Genomic DNA, 16900 nt, shown 5'->3' with positions numbered 1-16900 from the left:
CCGTGCCCGGCTGTCCCCAGCCATGTCCCCGCGCGCTCCCTGCCCGCGCCCCCCGCGCCCCGTCCCCGCCGGCCCAGCCGAGCCCCGCGCATGCGTGACCGTGGCGCAGCCGCCGCCGCGGTGCTGTGCGCATGCGCGGCCCGTCCCCGCCGCGGGGTGCGCAGGCGCAGCGCCGCGCGCGGGCCAAGATGGCGGCCGGGAGCGCGTCGCGCTGGGTCGGGGCGGCCGCGGGGCGCGGTGCGGGGAACGCGCGGCCGCCGCTGCTGCTGCTCCTCCGCGGGCTCCGCGCCCCGCCCGCCCGCGCCCCGCGCCGCCTCCTGCTGCTCCGTGCCGGGCTCTGCGCCGCGGGTGAGCGCGCCGGGGCCGGGCAGGCCGGGCCGTGTGGAGGAAGGGACACGGGCGGGGGAAAAGACCCGCGCCCCGCCGGCCCGGCCCTCACGGCGGTCCCTCTCCCTCCTCTCCTGCAGGGACGAAACGCGCTGCTGCCGCTGCCGCCGCCGCCTTCCACAGCAGCGCGGCCCGCGCCAAGGAGGACTATTACCAGGTGCTGGGGGTGCCCCGCACCGCCACGCAGAAGGAGATCAAGAAGGCCTATTACCAGGTGCGTCCGGAGTGGCCGGGCACAGGGCCCCGTGGGCAGGGAGAGGAGCCGGGGCTGCCCACTGCTCCTTCGGTGTGGTACGGAACAAATCCGTCCTTGAGATCCACGTGTTTGGAGCCGCTGGAGACAAGGGGAGGTGGCAGTGGGAGAGCTTAGCACATGGCCTTGGGGATTTCTTCCAAAGCGTGGTTTGCCTGTGCTGTCATCGCATGTATCCTTCCAGAAGATCTGGGATTGCTGAGAAGATCAGGAGCAGTTCCTGTAGTTCCTTGTTTTGGGTTGATAACGGAAAATGAAGGGTTTTAGTTGCCGGGAATGCATCTAGTGAATGCCAGGCTCTGCCTGATGTGTTTTTCCTGGCATGTGAGTTATGGTAAAGTAAATAACTCCTTCCTGTCCCTAATAGTTGGTTTTTGTTTTTAGTTGGCAAAGAAATACCACCCTGACACAAACAAGGACGACCCCAAAGCGAAGGAGAAGTTCTCTCAGCTGGCAGAAGCCTACGAGGTAATAGCAGGATTTTATTGTGGTGAGAAAGAGGAAAGATTGGAAGGTAGATGAGGGGAAACATTTCCTGTAAAACCATGGCTGGTTTTTGATGCACTTTAGTCTGGAGCACATCTGTCCCAAGAAATTACTTGGTCCAAGTATCTGATTTAGCTGCTTCGGGCTCTTTCAGTTTTGTCCTTCCTTAGTAGTGACTGGCGTGGATGTCACTTCCATAGAATTATTGTCAGTTTAAATAATCAAATAAAAAACCTGTTGGCAGATGTTTGAGACAGAGGGACTTTCACTGCGTTCCCCCAGCCCTGCTTTTTCATTGCAGCACTCTTCAGCTGATATAATAATAATCAGCTGCTTAATACAAGTTATTCCTGCTTTTTATAAATTAGTAAGATCTCGTCATTTTTCTGCTGGTGAGCCAAGAAACACCATGGAAGAAGCAGCTTGTCCCTAACTCCCGCGGTTTAAGAGCTGGGTGAGCCCTCTTGATGGCAGGAAGGTCTGAGACCAGAGCCAGGGATTCTCCTGGATCCTACAATCCCCTGATGGCCCCATTCCTTGCCCCCAGGTGCTGAGTGATGAGGTGAAGAGGAAGCAGTACGATGCCTATGGGACGGCGAGCTTTGAGGCCGGCGCGGCGGGGGCGGGGGCTGGCGCGGGGCGGCAGTACTGGAGCAGCGGCCCCTCCATCGATCCCGAGGAGCTCTTCAGGAAGATCTTCGGGGAGTTCTCGGGATCCTCTTTTGGCGATTTTCAGAGTGTCTTTGACCAGCCACAGGAGGTAGGAGGTGCCTTTATTTAGGAATGCAATGGGAAACTCAAACCAGTGTCTCTCCCCAGCTTCTGTCACAGAGCGCTCTGGGAGCAAGAGCTTCCGCAAGGAGTTATTTCTGGGAATGTCAGTGTGTGAGTGTCCCATGGCATGGGGGGAGAGTCTCATAGCTGTGCTAAGCTGTGCAGACACACACCCCACACCTCCAGACAGGATATATTTTCTGGGCTTGAGCTACTTCTGTGGTGTTTACTGACACCGCTCAGTGCTGCCGAGCAGTTCCATCACTGTAGAGGCATCTTTTCTGCTGCAGGTTGATTTACATATGCCTGCTTTGATCTGTAATGCTAAAACCCACAAAATACCTTGTAACTATAAACCAGGCCTTCCAGCAATACATTTGGCTGCTTAATTGGCTTAATTTTGCAACTTAATTAGCTTCACATTGCAGTGAGGCCCATAATAAAACGAAGTCTGTCTTGTTCTTCGTGCTGCAGCTAAATGCTCCTTTAAGTGTTGACGATTCATGTGTTGTCTTCAGAAGTGTTTGGTGTTTGGTATTCCTGGTTTACTAAAAATGACCTTTTTCTTATAAGAATTTCCTCTTTTGATCAATCATCATTACTAATGACTTCTATTTTAAGCATTGTTTGGTATTTAGCCTAAACTCTTCTCAGTCTCCTTAAGAGCCTGTCACACCTCAGTCATGGATCTATATCCGTGTTTCCTGTGCAGTATATCATGGAACTGACATTCACCCAAGCTGCAAAAGGTGTTAACAAGGAGATCGTGGTGAACATCCAGGACTCCTGTGAGCGCTGCAATGGCAAAGGACATGAACCTGGCACCAAGGCTCAGCGCTGTCACTACTGCAATGGCACAGGCATGGTAAGTGCTGAGCAGGACACTACTTCTGCTGTGCTTTCCCTTCTTGGGGAGAGTCACTTCATTCCATGGTGAAAAATTCTCACCACACTCATCAGCTTATCTTGGGTAAAGCCGAGTTAATGTCAGCTTGATGCTAATAGGCACTAGGAAGATTTTCTTTGTGTAAAAAGTGCTGTGCCCAGCTGAAAACATGAGCCTTCAGGCTGGATCCTCTGCTACTGCACATCACACAAACCATATGAATATCATGTAACAGCTCTGAAATTCCTTGGGCAATAAAGATGCCCAATTCCTTGAGTATCTTTTGACTTTGGGGGTCAAGGAAGGTGGTGAAAACCCAAGGGTAATCATAAAATAAGAAGGTGCAGGTAATGTTAGAGCTGCAGGCTTTGGGTTTCCATGCATCTGATTGCTTGTGTGCTTCAGCGTGGTGGGCGGCTCTCACAGTTCAGTCCAGAGCTTAGTCACCATAAGGTTTTCCTGGACACTGGCAGTAAGTCTTGTAAGTGGATTGTCCTTGGGTTCATCAGAACACAGACGTGTGTAGGACTGTAAGGAGCTTTGTTCCTCCTTGTACATTAAAGCCTAGATGTGGAGGGTGGTGTGTTTCCCTTCCCCTCACCACGTGACACTTGCAGTAGTGGTGGTGTTCAGTGAAAATCGGAATGCGATGGCGATTGGATTTCAGAGCCAGCTTTCTGCTCCAGCCCTTGCTGAAGGATGTCTCTGTCCTGACAGGGAGTGTGTGTGATTAGAGCTCAAACGTGCTGTGTGAGAAGTCCCATCTCAGTGCTTATTATTTGCTCAATGTGTGTTTGTTCCTCCCCAGGAGACGATCAACACGGGCCCGTTCGTGATGCGCTCCACGTGCCGGCGCTGCGGCGGCCGCGGCTCCATCATCACCACGCCCTGCGTCGTGTGCCGGGGCACGGGGCAGACCAAGCAGAAGAAGACAGTGATGGTTCCTGTGCCAGCTGGTCAGTGTTGTACTTGTCTGCTGCTCTCTCTTAAAGAACTGTAGTTATTTACTGCCACTGCCAGGTACAAATGGGGGAGCAGTGTAGGACGTTTTGCTGCAGAGAAATGGTCTTTAAACCAAAGCAGGTTGAGAGCTTGGCAATGGAACAGGCTAGTGATGAGATGGACCTTCTGGCCATGGATATAAATGTTTGCTTTGCCCTTCCTGAGCTTTGGTTCTTGCCTGGGTCCTCCTAGGCAGGTTTTGAAGTCTGAATCTCCAAAGGTTTTGTTGCCATGGGTCTTTCATTTGTCCTTGCTGAAGCCTGGGGAGAGGGTGGGAATCCTGAAAGCCTTGGCTTGGCTCAGAGAGGTGTGCTGATGGCCTTCCTCACCAGAGAGGAGAATTCAGTGATGGGACTAAGACTTGCTTCTTTGAGACCACCCTGGGTGAGCAGCCCGTAATTTTCCTGTAGCTTTTGGAGGCTGCTGTGTTCCTTAATCCAATGCATTTCTGTAAAAAGTTCTGTAGATACTGAAGTAACAATCCTGTTTGGGGCATAGGGATCACCTCAGAGGTATAAACATGTGCTGATCCCTCGTCCTTTGGGCTGTGGTGGCCAGCTTTTGGGATTGGCAAGAGTTGTAGCTATCCATGTCACACATGGGTTATAACCCAAGGTTGCATTCCCTCCTGTTCTGATTGCAGGTGTTGAGGACGGGCAGACAGTTCGGATGCCTGTGGGGAAGAAAGAAATTTTCATTACGTTCAGGGTATGTATCCTGCACTGGTTTATTATTTAAGTTGGTTGCTCCCTTCCCAACTGCCTGGGAAAGGACTGCAGAATGGGCAGAGGAGGAAGAGCCAGTGATCCTTTGGAACAGCTGAGGTAATAAGATCCCTGTGAACTTTCTGAGACAGCAGGAGATCTGCATTGTAGCAAGAGGGGGTAACTTTGAATCTGTTCATGAAGAATTGCTGCTTGTTCCGGGACCAGGCTCTTAGGGTCAAAATGCAGAGTAGGTTCTTCATGCCTCGAGTTTTTTGATTTGGAAATGTGAGGGAGCTGTCTGCTGGCAGGGGTGGCAGTGCTGAGGAGAGCTGTGGGAGTTGCCTGGTGAAGTGCCCTTCTGCAGATCCACCTTTGGGGCTGCTTTGCCACCTGTGCTGTGGCCTCTTCTCCTCTCAGAATCCTGCCACACACATCTGTCTTGAAGAGAAAATTATTTTCAGCACCTCTTTTATGGTGCAGGAGGGTTTAATTCTCTTCCAGCTTTTGAGGCCACTGCAAAGGTGCTTCATTTCCTCCTCACTTCTGGCTTTCCCCTATTCAGGGTGCTGGACAAGGCAGTGTCTGTCTCTGCAGAACCACAGTGACACAGATAAACTAACAGCAGGATTAGGGGAGGGAGTTCCTGAGGTAGGAAGCAGGGATCCTTCCAATCCTTAGGCTAATTAGATTATGTCAAGATCTGTGTTTTACTAGAAGACCAAATATTAACTCACAGCTCTTAGCCATGCACTTTGGGGATGGTATATTTTTTTCCTGAGACCCTTGGGAGCAGTTTACCAGGAGAACACAGTGTGCTCACTGCTCTTTGGAACTTGCCTGCCTTGCAGGTTCAGAAGAGCTCTGTGTTCCGACGAAACGGAGCCGATATCCACTCAGATCTCCTGATTTCAGTAGCTCAGGCTGTGCTGGGAGGCACAGCCCGGTGTCAAGGCTTGTATGAGACAATCAACATCACGGTGAGTACTGATATACTGGGCAGGAATCAGTGGGGCACAGCAGAGGCTTCTCCTTTGCTGCAAAGGTGGGGAAAACCTAAGTCTGCCAGTATTGCATTTCAGACTCCTTCAGGATTGAGCCTTGGGTAGTTTGTGATCTGCCTGGTTACACCTCCTTTCCTGTTGCTGTGTAGGGACAGGGAAAGAAAGGGATTGCTGGACAAATTCCATCTGAGGGCTACAGGCTGTGTCAGGTTCTTTACTTATTCCTTCAAAAGCTTTTCCATCATTACTGGCTTAGCTTTGGGATGTGTCCCAATGCATGAGCATACCAGAGGTCTCTCACCCCACTTTAAAGCTTGTTGGAGAAGTAGATAATTTTTATAGATGTGTAGTTATATAAATGTTTAATTAGAGTAATAAATGTGACACTCATGTGTTTATAGATACCCCCTGGTATTCAGCCAGACCAGAGAATTCGAATGAGTGGGAAAGGCATTCCCAAGGTCAACAGCTATGGCTACGGAGACCACTACATCCACATAAAGATAAAAGTTCCTCAGTAAGTAGAGCTAAAACAAGTTCCTGTGAAATCTTAAAAACTTTTTGCAACAAATGTTGCTTAGAAGTTGTGAAAATTCCATGAGGTGAAATGCAGTGGGTCCTGTCCCTCCTCTTCCACTGAGAATTCTTTATAGATAATTCCTTATAGATGGCTCATTTTAAGAGTACCATCGGGATTCCAGGTGTATTCCTACACATTGTACTCCAGCCCCTGCCTCTCGTGGGTGCTGCTGGGGGAGGTTTGGGAGGGCTGTGGGACCCCTGTCCCCAGGCCATCCCTAACCCCTGTGTCCTGGTGCCACAGGAGGCTGACGGATCGCCAGCGAGCCTTAATGATGAGCTACGCCGAGGATGAGGCCGATGTGGACGGCACCGTGAACGGGGTCACCAACACAGCATCAGGTGAGTGGGGGAATTCCTGCCCCTTCCCTGGGGAGCTGCTGCGGCACTGCAGAGTGCTTCCTGAGCGTTCCTGGGGAGCAAGGTGAGCCAGGGTCACAGTGAGGCTGTGTGGCAGCACAGCCTGCTACTATGGAAATCGTTCTAGAGTGATGTTAACAGGCTGTAGCACAAAGCAGGGAAGCAGCCTCTTCCCAGTATTCCAGTACTTACTGGGCAAATCCACGTGTGAACAGAGAGCAGGCACTGAGTACTCCAGGGTGCAGACAAGCTGTGCTGATGAATGCCTCCTGCTCCCTGCTTCCCCTGTGCCGGGACTTGCCTTGGTAGCAGAGGCAGGAAAAGCACGTGTGCTTCAGGCCAATTTCCTGTCTGATCCCAATCCAGTGTGCTTCTGAGCACAGCAGAGCTGTTTTTCTCCTGGGATGTTGATGGGGGTTTCTGCTGTCAGCCTGAGCTCTGTGCATGTGGGGAAACCTGGGGTAGGAGTGTCCACTAGTGCCAGTGTCAGCTCTGGTCAGTGGACAGCATCCAGCATGAGGGAGGAGTGAAGGCAGCTGGGAGCTTTGTGAAGCTGCTCTCCAGCTCCAGATGGAAAACTGAGATTCAGCAATTGTGTTTTAAGTTTCAGGGGTGAGGTGCTTGGAAGAGGCAGCAGCTAAAGGCACAACACATGGTAAAATAGTTAAGGAAGGAGCTTTGTCTCTGGCTACTGGAAAACAGATTTTTCTTTGCTTAATTGGAACAATGAACTTCTTCAAGCCCGTTGGATTTTGGTTTGAAACCAAACAGGACATTTATGACTAGGCAAAGGTGAGAGCCTTTTGGAGCTGCTGAATGATCCCAGGGTCTGCTCTACTACATGCCAAAGCATGAAGAATACAGGCTTAAGTGCAGGATATTAGAAGGCAGCATCTGCCAAATATTTCCCAATTGTCTGTTCTATAGTGCTTTCCTAACACAGAAATTATGTCTTTCTCACACTACAGTCAGCCTTGGGGGAAGGGCAGAGAGCTCTGAGCACTGAATTTCCGTTCCAACTTTTTAAAGGCATTTATGTGCCAAAGAGAAAAAAAAACCACTCTTCAAACTAATTTTTTAAAAAGCAAACCTGCTGGTTTTTACCATGATGAAGCAGCAAGGTGGGTTAAAACGCCAGTAGGTTGCAGTGTAGAGACAGGCTGTGCTGAGGGAGGCGTGTCCTGCCTCGGGATTTCATTCCATTGCATCAGGCCGAGCCCGGCGCTCAGCCCTGCGTGGATGGGGAGCGCCAGACTCCACGTTCTCTGTGCACCAAGAAAGCTTGAGGGGGTGTGTGGGATCTTGTTATTGATGGTTTTACTGTAGAAAAAAAAGCAGATTAGCAAAGAGGTCTCCTTTGTTCTCATTATAGCCACTTCTGGAGGGACAAACGAGTTCTCAGGACCTGTTCATACAGGACAGTTTTAACATTCCTTATCTGGACAGTTGGTCTGAAATACTTGTAGCCTTTTTCATTCTACATGAGTTAATTTTGTGCTTGATATTGTCTGAGCATTGCTTGCAATGACACAAATCAGGCTCCTGGTGTGGTTTTGCACTGCTTTGCAAGGACACAACCTTGAAACAGGAAGAACTTGTTTCAGGGACCACCAGTATAGCTTTTTTAACCCTGTTAAGTCCTGGCTGGCTGTGATCAAGTTCACCACTTGTTCTTAGTGGCAGACTCTCAATTCCAAGTACCTGTTTCCAAAGCCTGTGGGGTCCCTGACTCAATTGTGCAGCACAAGAATTCCCTTGCCACTTGGAGGGCTGGGGAGAGGGGAACAGCTCAGTACCTGAGCTGTTCTGCTTCTGGGATCCAGGCTCTGCAGTGCTTCCACTGCAAAGGGATCCAGTCCTGTGGCTTGCTGCCATGTGCAGCCCTGGACGTGAGGGTGCAGCACAACCAGCTGCCTTCTCTTGGCCATTCCCTGTCTAAAACACCCCTCTGGTCCTGGTGGGAGATGTCTCTGACTGCGGCCCTTTGCTGTTTGTATCCAGGTGGCAGGGCCACGGCTAGCGCTGACGCAGGCGGGCATAGGCCTGAGGCTGAGGAGAACAAGGAGGGATTCCTTTCCAAACTTAAGAAAATGTTTACCTCCTGACACCCCATCCGAGGTAGGAGGCCTCTTGTGTTTCACTGTCGTCTTTCCCCCACACTGAGCACTTGTTGGGAGGTGGAAGCACAACAGCACAGCGTTGCTTCTCACTTAGCCTCAGGCCTTCCAGCCGTGGGTGTGCACAGCCCTAGCTGTCCCCTGGGACCTGGAGCAACAAGCCAGGGATTAAACTGCATTGTTGCTGCAGCAAACAGCAGCACAGATGCTGCTGTGCACCGTTGGGGAGCTGGCTGGCCTCCCCTGCAGCTCTGCTGCTGTAGCTGTGCCCAGTTCCAAGCACTGAGCATGTTCCCATGAGCTGGTCCCGCTGGGACTGGGTTCTGCCACACAAATCGGGCTGCAGAGCCACTGGTGGTGGCACACTCAGGCTGGATTCCCCCCCTGCCACGGGCTTACAGCACCAGGGAGGAGCCAGCCTTTGTCACAGAGCACAGCAAACCCCACCATGCATCGCTGCAGTGTAACTCAGGTGCCTCCAGTTGGTGCTGACCTGTTGTGAGGGAGCACCAAGACTTGGAATCATCTACAGCAGACACAGAGTCTTGGATTCCAGGGGCTCAGCTTTGCATCTTTGTAGGCTTCAAACCTGGCTGTGCTGTAAGGCTGACAAGAGTGTCAGCAGCTCAGGAGGGGAGGTGCTCCCAAAGCGGGCTGTGTGCTGATACAGCCAGGAAATCTTAACCTTCCTCCCTTCAACTGCAGGAAAACGTTCTACTGGGAACTAGGAACCAGCAGCAGCAGGTCATCTGTGCAGTTGGGGGTGAATCTTTCTGGCAGCCAGGCTCTGGAGAACACAGGATGTCAGTCAGCAGCACAGCAAGAATCCCAGCTGGAGAGGCCATGGACCACCGAGGCACCCACACTCATCATGATACAAACCCCACCCACTGTCCCAGAACTGGCAGTGAAGGCAAACGCCAGCTTTGCAGAAGTGTGGCTCTCTGGAGGCTGCTCCACAACCCTACTGCTGCTGCAAGCTTATTTGGTAAAAGTTGAAGTATTATTTAGAATCCAAACCAGAGGAAATGTGAAATAAATATTGCAGCACAGAGCAGCAGTTTGCTGTGTGGAGCCCAAGCCCACTAGCTGCTCACTCAGGTGCCCTTTGGAATGCCAGGTGTGCTTGCTGAACTCCCCAGGAGACTTGGTGGGTCAGGGAGGTCTAACCTTGTCTTCACGACAGCCCTGCTGCCCTGCACAGCTCCAAGTGCAATCTCCCTGTGGCTGGGCATTGTCTGAGCCCAGCTGGCCTGGCTCCCTCACAGCCCTGGGCTTTCTCTATCCTGCTGATTGCCTGCACAGAGCAGTGATGGAATCTGCACTTTGCCTCAGGTTTATCTCCCAAGTAACTAAAGTTGCCACACAACTGCTGTTGCTTCTGAACTGGTACAAGTCGACCACTGAGCCCTTTGTCAGCTGGGGGACAAAAATCTTTTATTACCTTAGTGCAACACCCATAGCATAAAGGATTGGTCAAAGCATCGTTGTTTTACATGTGTGAGAGTGCAAGTGAGGTGGATCACTCCTTCCAGATGCAGCTGAGCTCTTGCAGTGAGTATTCCATGGTTACTGTAGCCTGCTGTGTTTGTGATACCGTGCAGGTACCATCAGCCCACACTAATCAGTTAAACACCAGTTAAACAGGGACGTGCTGTAGTCTTGCCCTTCTTAATTTGCTGAAATAAAGCACGCGTTGCCTCCTGATTAAACTTCTGTAAAGTGATTCTGTACCCATGTAAATAAGATGGACTTCATAAAGATATTTAACACGTGCTGTGCCTTGCTGCCTTGTCTACTCTTCCACCTGGTCTGTCACCCCCTTTCCCTCTCCTGGTAACAGGAATGAAGGTCTTTGGGACAAGGGGGGCACAGGGCTGAATGGCTCGGGCATTGCTGGGGGCTAGGATTGACTTTAAACACAAAGTTGCCCAATCTGAGCAGTACTTAAGGCATGTGGGGGGGAGGGTGCTTTTCCACTGAACTTTGGACAGTCTTGAAAAAGTTGAGTTTTATCTCAACTCATAGGGACAGTGACTGAAATTAGCTCCAGGAGCCTGTAGTGTTTGAAATTAGCTCTAGGAGCCCAAGGATGAGGGCCAGAGCTGTATGACTTGAGGAATCAAGCTCAGCTTTTGTGTTACACTCACTCACAGAAGTCACTGCAGTCCCTGGTGGCTGGGGTGACAGTAAGCCTCCGTCTCTCCAGTGGCTCACCTGCAGTGCCCAAACCACATCCATGCAGAATCCCTGTCTTCAGTTTGCTCAGGAGCCTGCAGCAGCCCTGGCCATGGATACCTGCCATGAAGGCACTGCCTTTGGGGCCCAGGGGTACACACCTCCAGCCCCCCACATGGTGCCCTATGCTCAGAGCTGCCTGGGAAAAGCGGTGATCCTGAGAAAACAAGCCCCACCACCCTAAAACACCCAGAATGACTAAAGCAACGCTTCCCTGAACGTGCAAAGGTAGCACTTCTGCCACCCCTCTGCCTGTGCTGTACAGCCCTTCCTCTTGTTCCAGCTGCCTAAATAGTCTCAACCACAGTGCAGAAGCACACACAGGGACCAGCTCGTGGGCCAAGCTCTCCCCAACTTGGGCAAGATCAGCCTCTCCCTGGGGCACTACTGGGAAGGCAGCAGGGCTCAGGGCACCTCATCTCCTCGGCCAGGTCCCTCTACCTGCTGCAGAAACCAGGGAGGAAGAGGAGGAAGGGGAGGCTCAGAAGGAATCCTTGTTGTCCCCCACCCACTGCTGGAAGGTGCGGGCCTTGGGGTTGAGCTTCATGGTCAGGGCCACGTTGCGGTCCGGCTTTAGGGCATAGAAACGGAACATGGCGGCCATCTCCTTGGCCCCAGGGAAGTCCTGCTTCTCGTACTCCTCAGGGGAGATCTGCCAAGAGAATTGGGGAAAAAAACTCTTTCAGAGGTTGCTGGGGCTCCCCCTGAGCCTGTGAGGTGATGTGGTGAGGGCTCTGTTAGAGCAGCCTGTTACAGCATTGCCACTGGTGAGGAGGGCTCTGCAAGGCACTGCTGCTGGGGCTGGGCAGAGGATGCAGCCCTGCCTGGCAGGACCAGCCCAGCCAGCCTAGGGCCAGCACCCAGCTCTGGCACACAGCTGGCCAGGGCCTGGAGCAGCTATGAGAGAGCCCTTCCTCACACCAGAGCTATGGCTGAGGGTTTCTAGAAACTGGGTGGTCCAGGAGATAATCCAGGTTGCCACCTGGCACCCCAAAACCTTCCTTCCCTGCCTGAATCACAGGGTGTTTGGATCACTGTGCTTCTGGGAGAGCAGAACCTGCAGAGAGCATCGCAGGGGCTTTGTTTCTAATGAAATGCACTTTGTTCTCAAAACAGGGAACAGCCATACCCCTCATCCATTGTATTGACTGCCTGAGGCATAATTGAAATGCAAACAAAGATTAAAAATAAGCCACAAAGGGGCAGGGAGTGGCCAGGGGTGTTGTTAACGGTGACACAGCACAGAGGCCAAGTCTGTTGTAACAGTGACACAGCAAAGCCCTGAGGAAAGCCCTGCTGAAGGGAAGGGCACCCAGCAGAGATCTGTTGTGTAGGTGCCCATCCCTGGCTCCTGGGGATACCTCCCAGCTCAGTTATCCCTCGGAGCCAGGCACAGACCTGCCCGGGCACATCTGTGTGCTCCACGAGCATGAGCTCAGTGACAATGCCAACAGGGCAGTTTTGGTGCCAAGCTGTGCCACACCCAGGGGCAGCAGGACTAACCCTGGACACCAGTACTGGGCTGTACCAAAATGAGCTACGAGTCCCTCAGGAACATCACCTACACCAAGGGACCCTTCCTACCTTGCTGGCTGTCACAGTCTTGCCCGTCTGCTGGGAGAGGATGGCAGCGTACTCTGCCTCGGTGAGCTTGCCCGTGCTGAGTCCTATCACTTGGCCGATGTACTCCCCTGGGGACTTCAGCAGGCAAAGCACAACAGGCCCAAGGTCCTCCACAGCCATCCCATCCATTGGAGTGTCTCCCATGGGCAGCTCTGTATGGAGAGATTGATCCCAGCTGGAGTGCAGCCCAGCTCTGAGGAGGCACAGTGTACAGGTACAGGTTCAGCACCCAGCCTCTGAACATGAGGTGAGGGAGGGATGAGAGCATGGCAAGGCAGGAGAGCAGGGCTGAGCTAAGAGCCCGTGACACCAGAGTAGCACTGTGACTCACCTGATCTGCAGCCCCACCACCTCCACCATCCCAAATGCAGGCATTTGGGGTGTCCAGAGGCACTCGGGGATCTGCAGAACAGCCCTCAGCACCACAAACAGGCCCAGGATCTTGCTGATTTCTTGCAGGCCACCGAACAGGTCTGAAGACCATAATTTGGCTGGTAGAGGTCTCTTCACCCAACCAGCCCACAGCCCTGGCAGTCTCTCCACCCCTCAGCTTCTGCACAGTGGGAGCAGATGAGGACAGTCACAGGACAGTGACCAACAGAGCAAGAGCTCCTGCTTACCCAGGACAAAGGTGTCTCCCTGCGGGGCCTTCTGCGGCTTGAAGATGGAGAGGAAGTTCTCGAAGTAGAAGGGCAGCCGGACGATGGTGGTGGGAACCCCAATTTTCTGGAAGTACTCCTCCACCACGCCTTTGCCATCAAAGTGCAGCACCTCCAGCCGGCCCCCTGTCAGCTGGTGCACGTTCTCCAGGCCGCTGAACACAACGTGGCGCAGACCCTGGCGCTTGGACAGGTCAGCGAGACGCCGTCCCTGGGCGAAGGGAGGAACCGGCCATGAAGAGGGGAATGGGACATCCCCATCCTCCCCACACCCCCTCTTCCCTTTGAGGAGGATCCAACTCCCACCAGCCCTCAACTGGGACCAGGGCTGAGCACAGTGACTTGTCCAGGTGAAGCTGAATCCTCTCCTTACCCCACCCTACTTCAGAAAGACCACACACCCTCCAGCTTTGGAGCTCACTGCTCCACCAAACATGCAAACACCAGCATAAAGAATCTGTCTGGCAAACATACCTGCCCTAACCTATTTTATCTTTTGTTTGTTGCCATCCAGGTGTGGCAACTCTGCCATCTGGCACAATCTGTGCTGGGGTGAACACCACCCTTGGGATCTCTGATACTGCAGGATTTTGGCCACAAACCTGCAAGGACAGAGAGCTACAGGTCTGCAGGCGACAGTCTTGGCTCTGCCCTGGGAAGGCTCTGAGGAGCCAAGTGTTCCCACTCCTGCTACTGCAACTCCTGGGAAGTGCTCTCCATAACAAATTTAACAACTCCCTGAAGGCAGCAGACCCTGAAGCCATGCAACTGCAAGGGAACAGGGAACAAGTCCTGACTTTGCAAGAACTGGGACCTGGTGTTTGTGAGGCCTTGGGGTTTTCTGGACTGGCCACTCAAACCATCAGGGCTGCCATGGCCGCTCCAAGAGCTGTCCCCACTTTGATGCTACTCATGATCCACCCTGCCAGATCATTCTGCTCGTGGTCCCAATTAATGTCAGGACAGGTACCTGCTCGATTTCCTTCTCCTTGCTGCAGTGTTCCCAGAAGTTGGTAACAATAAAGGCTCCGTAGGCATCCGCTAAGGCCTGTTCCAGCGATGCCTCATCGTCCTGATCTGCCTTCACCACCTCGGCTCCCCTCCGCCTCAGCTCCTCTGCCTCCTTCTTCCTGGGGCTCCGAGTCACCGCGCGCACCTTGAAGGTGCCGTCGTCCAGCAGCGCCCGGGCCACGCCGCCCCCCTGGGCCCCTGCAGCAGCAGCCGGTCAGGGCCCCGCGTCCCCGGGACTCCGGGCTGCGCTGGGGCCGCGGGACGGAGCCCCCGCCTGCCACAAGGACCGAGCCCCGCCGCTCGCTCCCCGCACTCCTCACCCTCCCGGGCGCTCGGGCATCACCGACGCCTCCGCCCCTCGCCCTCCTCGCCGGCCCCCGGGCACAGCCCGGGCCTCCCCCCCGAGCACTCACCGGTGGCCCCGAACACCACGATCAGCTTCTTCCCGGCCATGCGGCAGTGCGGGCGGTCCCGGGACTCTGACGGGGCGAGAAGCAGAGAAGTCGCACGGCTGCGGCCCAGCCCCCGGCCCGGTCCCGGGAGGGAAGGAGGAGAGGAGGGAGCGGGGCGGCTGCGGGGCCATCGCCGGTGCCGGGGGACAGCGGGCGGGGAGGGAGCGGAGCGGCTGCGGGGCCATCGCTGGTCCGGGGAGGGAGCGGAGCGGCTGCGGGGCCATCGCTGGTCCGGGGAGGGAGCGGAGCGGCTGCGGGGCCATCGCTGGTCCGGGGAGGGAGCGGAGCGGCTGCGGGGCCATCGCTGGTCCGGGGAGGGAGCGGAGCGGCTGCGGAGCCATCGCCGCTCCCAGGGGGCAGCGGGCGCGTCTTCCCTCACACGACTCCTCACCTCGGCTCTGCTCGGGTCCAATCGGCTACGCCCGGCTCGGTTCGGGTCCAATAGGCTCGGCCCGGCTGCGTTCGGCTCGGTTCGGGCCTAGTTGGCTGGGCTGGACCTGCGTGCGTTCATCTGTTCGGCGGGACCCGATTGTGTTCGGCTCCGCTCGTCTCCACCCGACTGCACTCGGCCGCGCCCGTCCCGGGGGGCTCAGATGTCCATCCCTGCCCGGCCCCGCCCACCAGTGCCCGGCCCCGCCCGCCGCCGCCACCGCCTGCCTGGGGCTCCTCTCCCACCCCATCCCACCCCATCCCATCCCACCCCATCCCATCCCACCCCATCCCATCCCATCCCATCCCACCCCATCCCATCCCATCCCATCCCATCCCATCCCATCCCATCCCATCCCATCCCATCCCATCCCATCCCATCCGCCTGCTCCTTCCTCAGGAAACCGGCTTAAAACCCGAGAGCCACCGCATACCCCTCTGGGAGGTGGTTCGGGGTTGTGTCCCTTCCTCCGCGGGGACTCCCCCAAGCCTCCCAGACTTGTAAGGTCTTTCTACCTTTCCGTGTTGTGGAAACACGGCTTTCCCCAGGAGCGTCCTGCTGCTCCCTCTGGAGCTGGGACCGTTCGTTCCCCAGGCAGGTGACTCTGTGCAGGTCTGAGCTGAGGATCCATCACCGAGCACCCTCCTGCCAAGCAACCGCACGAGTCAACAAACAGAGTCAGCCCTGGAGCTTTTCTCACCTCCCCTGCGAGCTCCAGAGGGGCTGCGGTCAAACCCACCCTGCCGGGAACTCCATAGGTCAAGTTTAGTAAATAAATACGTTGAGAAATTTGGGGTTGAATCCAGTAAACAGGCCAGAAAACGCGTGAGGGGTGTGTAATATACAGTGGCAAAGAATTATTTCCGATGTGTTCATTAAAGTAAATGATGAATTGTGAAAGCAGGAGGTACAGCCGTGACTGGGGTTTCTGCACAGTCATTTTGGATGTGAGGGATTGGCTGCTGGGACTTACCAGCTCCTCTTGAAACCACCCTCCAGACCGGGAAATTACCAACAGACCGAAAACTCGCCAGAGGAGAGATTTTAACCCTTTACTGGGCACAGCCTGGGATGGGCAGAGAGCAAAGCTGTGGGAGACACACAGCCCAAAGTGGTGTCTGGAGCTCCAAATCCCTGCTTGCCCCCACCTCTCCTCCCCAAACACAGTTCAGTGCCCATGAGTCCACCCTGACCCCCACCAGCTCTCCACCACGAGAGCTCCATTAGCCACCATCTGCCTGAATGCCAGTGAAAGTTTATAGGATTTACAAACTGAGGATTTTGTCGACCAAAAAGGGAAAGAATGACTGACCCCACCTGCCTGTGTGGAGCTGGGGAGGGGAGATCCCGCCGGCCCTGCTGCGCTGGTGGCTCTGGCTCCTTGGTGGGATGGGATCCAGCTCTTTGGAGACAAATCCTAATTCCAGCAAGCATTTAGCAACGGCAGGAGAAGGGCTTTGGAGGAAAGACAGGCTATCCCTACCCTTTTATTCTACTCTTTCAAGACACGACTTGAATTTACTCATGGAATTATTTCTTTGCACAACCCAAGGAAGGGCAAAGCTGCTGCGATTCCAGCCTCTTCCATGGGATATTCCCAGCGTTCCTGGCCAGTAAGGGGGTTATGTAGCAAAACCCCTCGGCTTTCCCAGGCTGGGGTGAGAGCCTGGTTTTGCTTCAAGGGAATTCACAGCAGTCTGGATGTTGCCGAGGCCGGTTTTGTGGCTTTTGGGAGAAAGCATCCGCGGCCGGGGAAGTGTCCGCGCACGGAGCATCCCACCAGGCCAGCCCCGGCTGTGGCTCCGGGGGTCAGACGCTGCTGGGTTTTGGCGGATCCCTCAGCTCGATTTGCATAGTCACCAGCCCCGCGCTGACAGGAAGGAAGATCAGCGAGACCCAGGGCAGGAAGGGGCGAGGAGCGAACGGAAAGAGAGA

The 16900-nt window shown here is 54.4% G+C and overlaps 2 protein-coding genes across 3 annotated transcripts; one reads left to right on the top strand and one right to left on the bottom strand.

Moving 5' to 3' along the window:
• Positions 1-171: 171 nt before the first annotated feature.
• Positions 172-10327, top strand: DNAJA3 (DnaJ heat shock protein family (Hsp40) member A3). 2 transcript variants are annotated; one of them, XM_069029565.1, is made up of 12 exons: positions 172-348; positions 468-601; positions 1025-1108; positions 1674-1886; positions 2613-2765; positions 3595-3742; positions 4432-4496; positions 5344-5472; positions 5898-6013; positions 6320-6417; positions 8437-8553; positions 9258-10327. In XM_069029565.1, exons 1-11 carry the CDS (start codon positions 189-191, stop codon positions 8538-8540), a joined length of 1404 nt encoding a protein of 467 aa, XP_068885666.1. In that variant the 5' UTR covers positions 172-188; the 3' UTR covers positions 8541-8553; positions 9258-10327. The 2 variants fall into 2 exon arrangements, with proteins under 2 accessions (XP_068885666.1, XP_068885667.1); XM_069029566.1 differs by lacking the exon at positions 8437-8553.
• Positions 10328-10429: 102 nt separating this feature from the next.
• On the bottom strand, positions 10430-15089 carry NMRAL1 (NmrA like redox sensor 1). The gene is made up of 6 exons (XM_069029567.1): positions 14927-15089; positions 14497-14562; positions 14043-14281; positions 13034-13283; positions 12375-12565; positions 10430-11442 (listed from the first exon to the last, which is right to left on the bottom strand). Exons 2-6 carry the CDS (start codon positions 14534-14536, stop codon positions 11272-11274), a joined length of 891 nt encoding a protein of 296 aa, XP_068885668.1. The 5' UTR covers positions 14537-14562; positions 14927-15089; the 3' UTR covers positions 10430-11271.
• Positions 15090-16900: the final 1811 nt, after the last annotated feature.

Source organism: Aphelocoma coerulescens, chromosome 14, assembly GCF_041296385.1.
Source record: "Aphelocoma coerulescens isolate FSJ_1873_10779 chromosome 14, UR_Acoe_1.0, whole genome shotgun sequence".
Classification (NCBI taxonomy): Eukaryota; Metazoa; Chordata; class Aves; order Passeriformes; family Corvidae; genus Aphelocoma; species Aphelocoma coerulescens.
The sequence above is the reverse complement of the archived record's forward strand: the minus strand, read 5'-3'. Positions and strand labels throughout refer to the sequence as shown.

Coding starts and splice junctions, on each gene's coding strand:
- DNAJA3 (XM_069029565.1), top strand. CDS start 189: ATGGCGGCCGGGAGCGCGTCGCGCTGGGTCGGGGCGGCCGCGGGGCGC. Junction 2,766..3,594: donor ACTGCAATGGCACAGGCATG/GTAAGTGCTGAG, acceptor GTTCCTCCCCAG/GAGACGATCAACACGGGCCC. Junction 3,743..4,431: donor GATGGTTCCTGTGCCAGCTG/GTCAGTGTTGTA, acceptor TTCTGATTGCAG/GTGTTGAGGACGGGCAGACA.
- NMRAL1 (XM_069029567.1), bottom strand. CDS start 14,536: ATGGCCGGGAAGAAGCTGATCGTGGTGTTCGGGGCCACCG. Junction 14,282..14,496: donor CGTGGTGTTCGGGGCCACCG/GTGAGTGCTCGG, acceptor CTGCTGCTGCAG/GGGCCCAGGGGGGCGGCGTG. Junction 11,443..12,374: donor AGACTGTGACAGCCAGCAAG/GTAGGAAGGGTC, acceptor TTCTCTTGGCAG/ATCTCCCCTGAGGAGTACGA.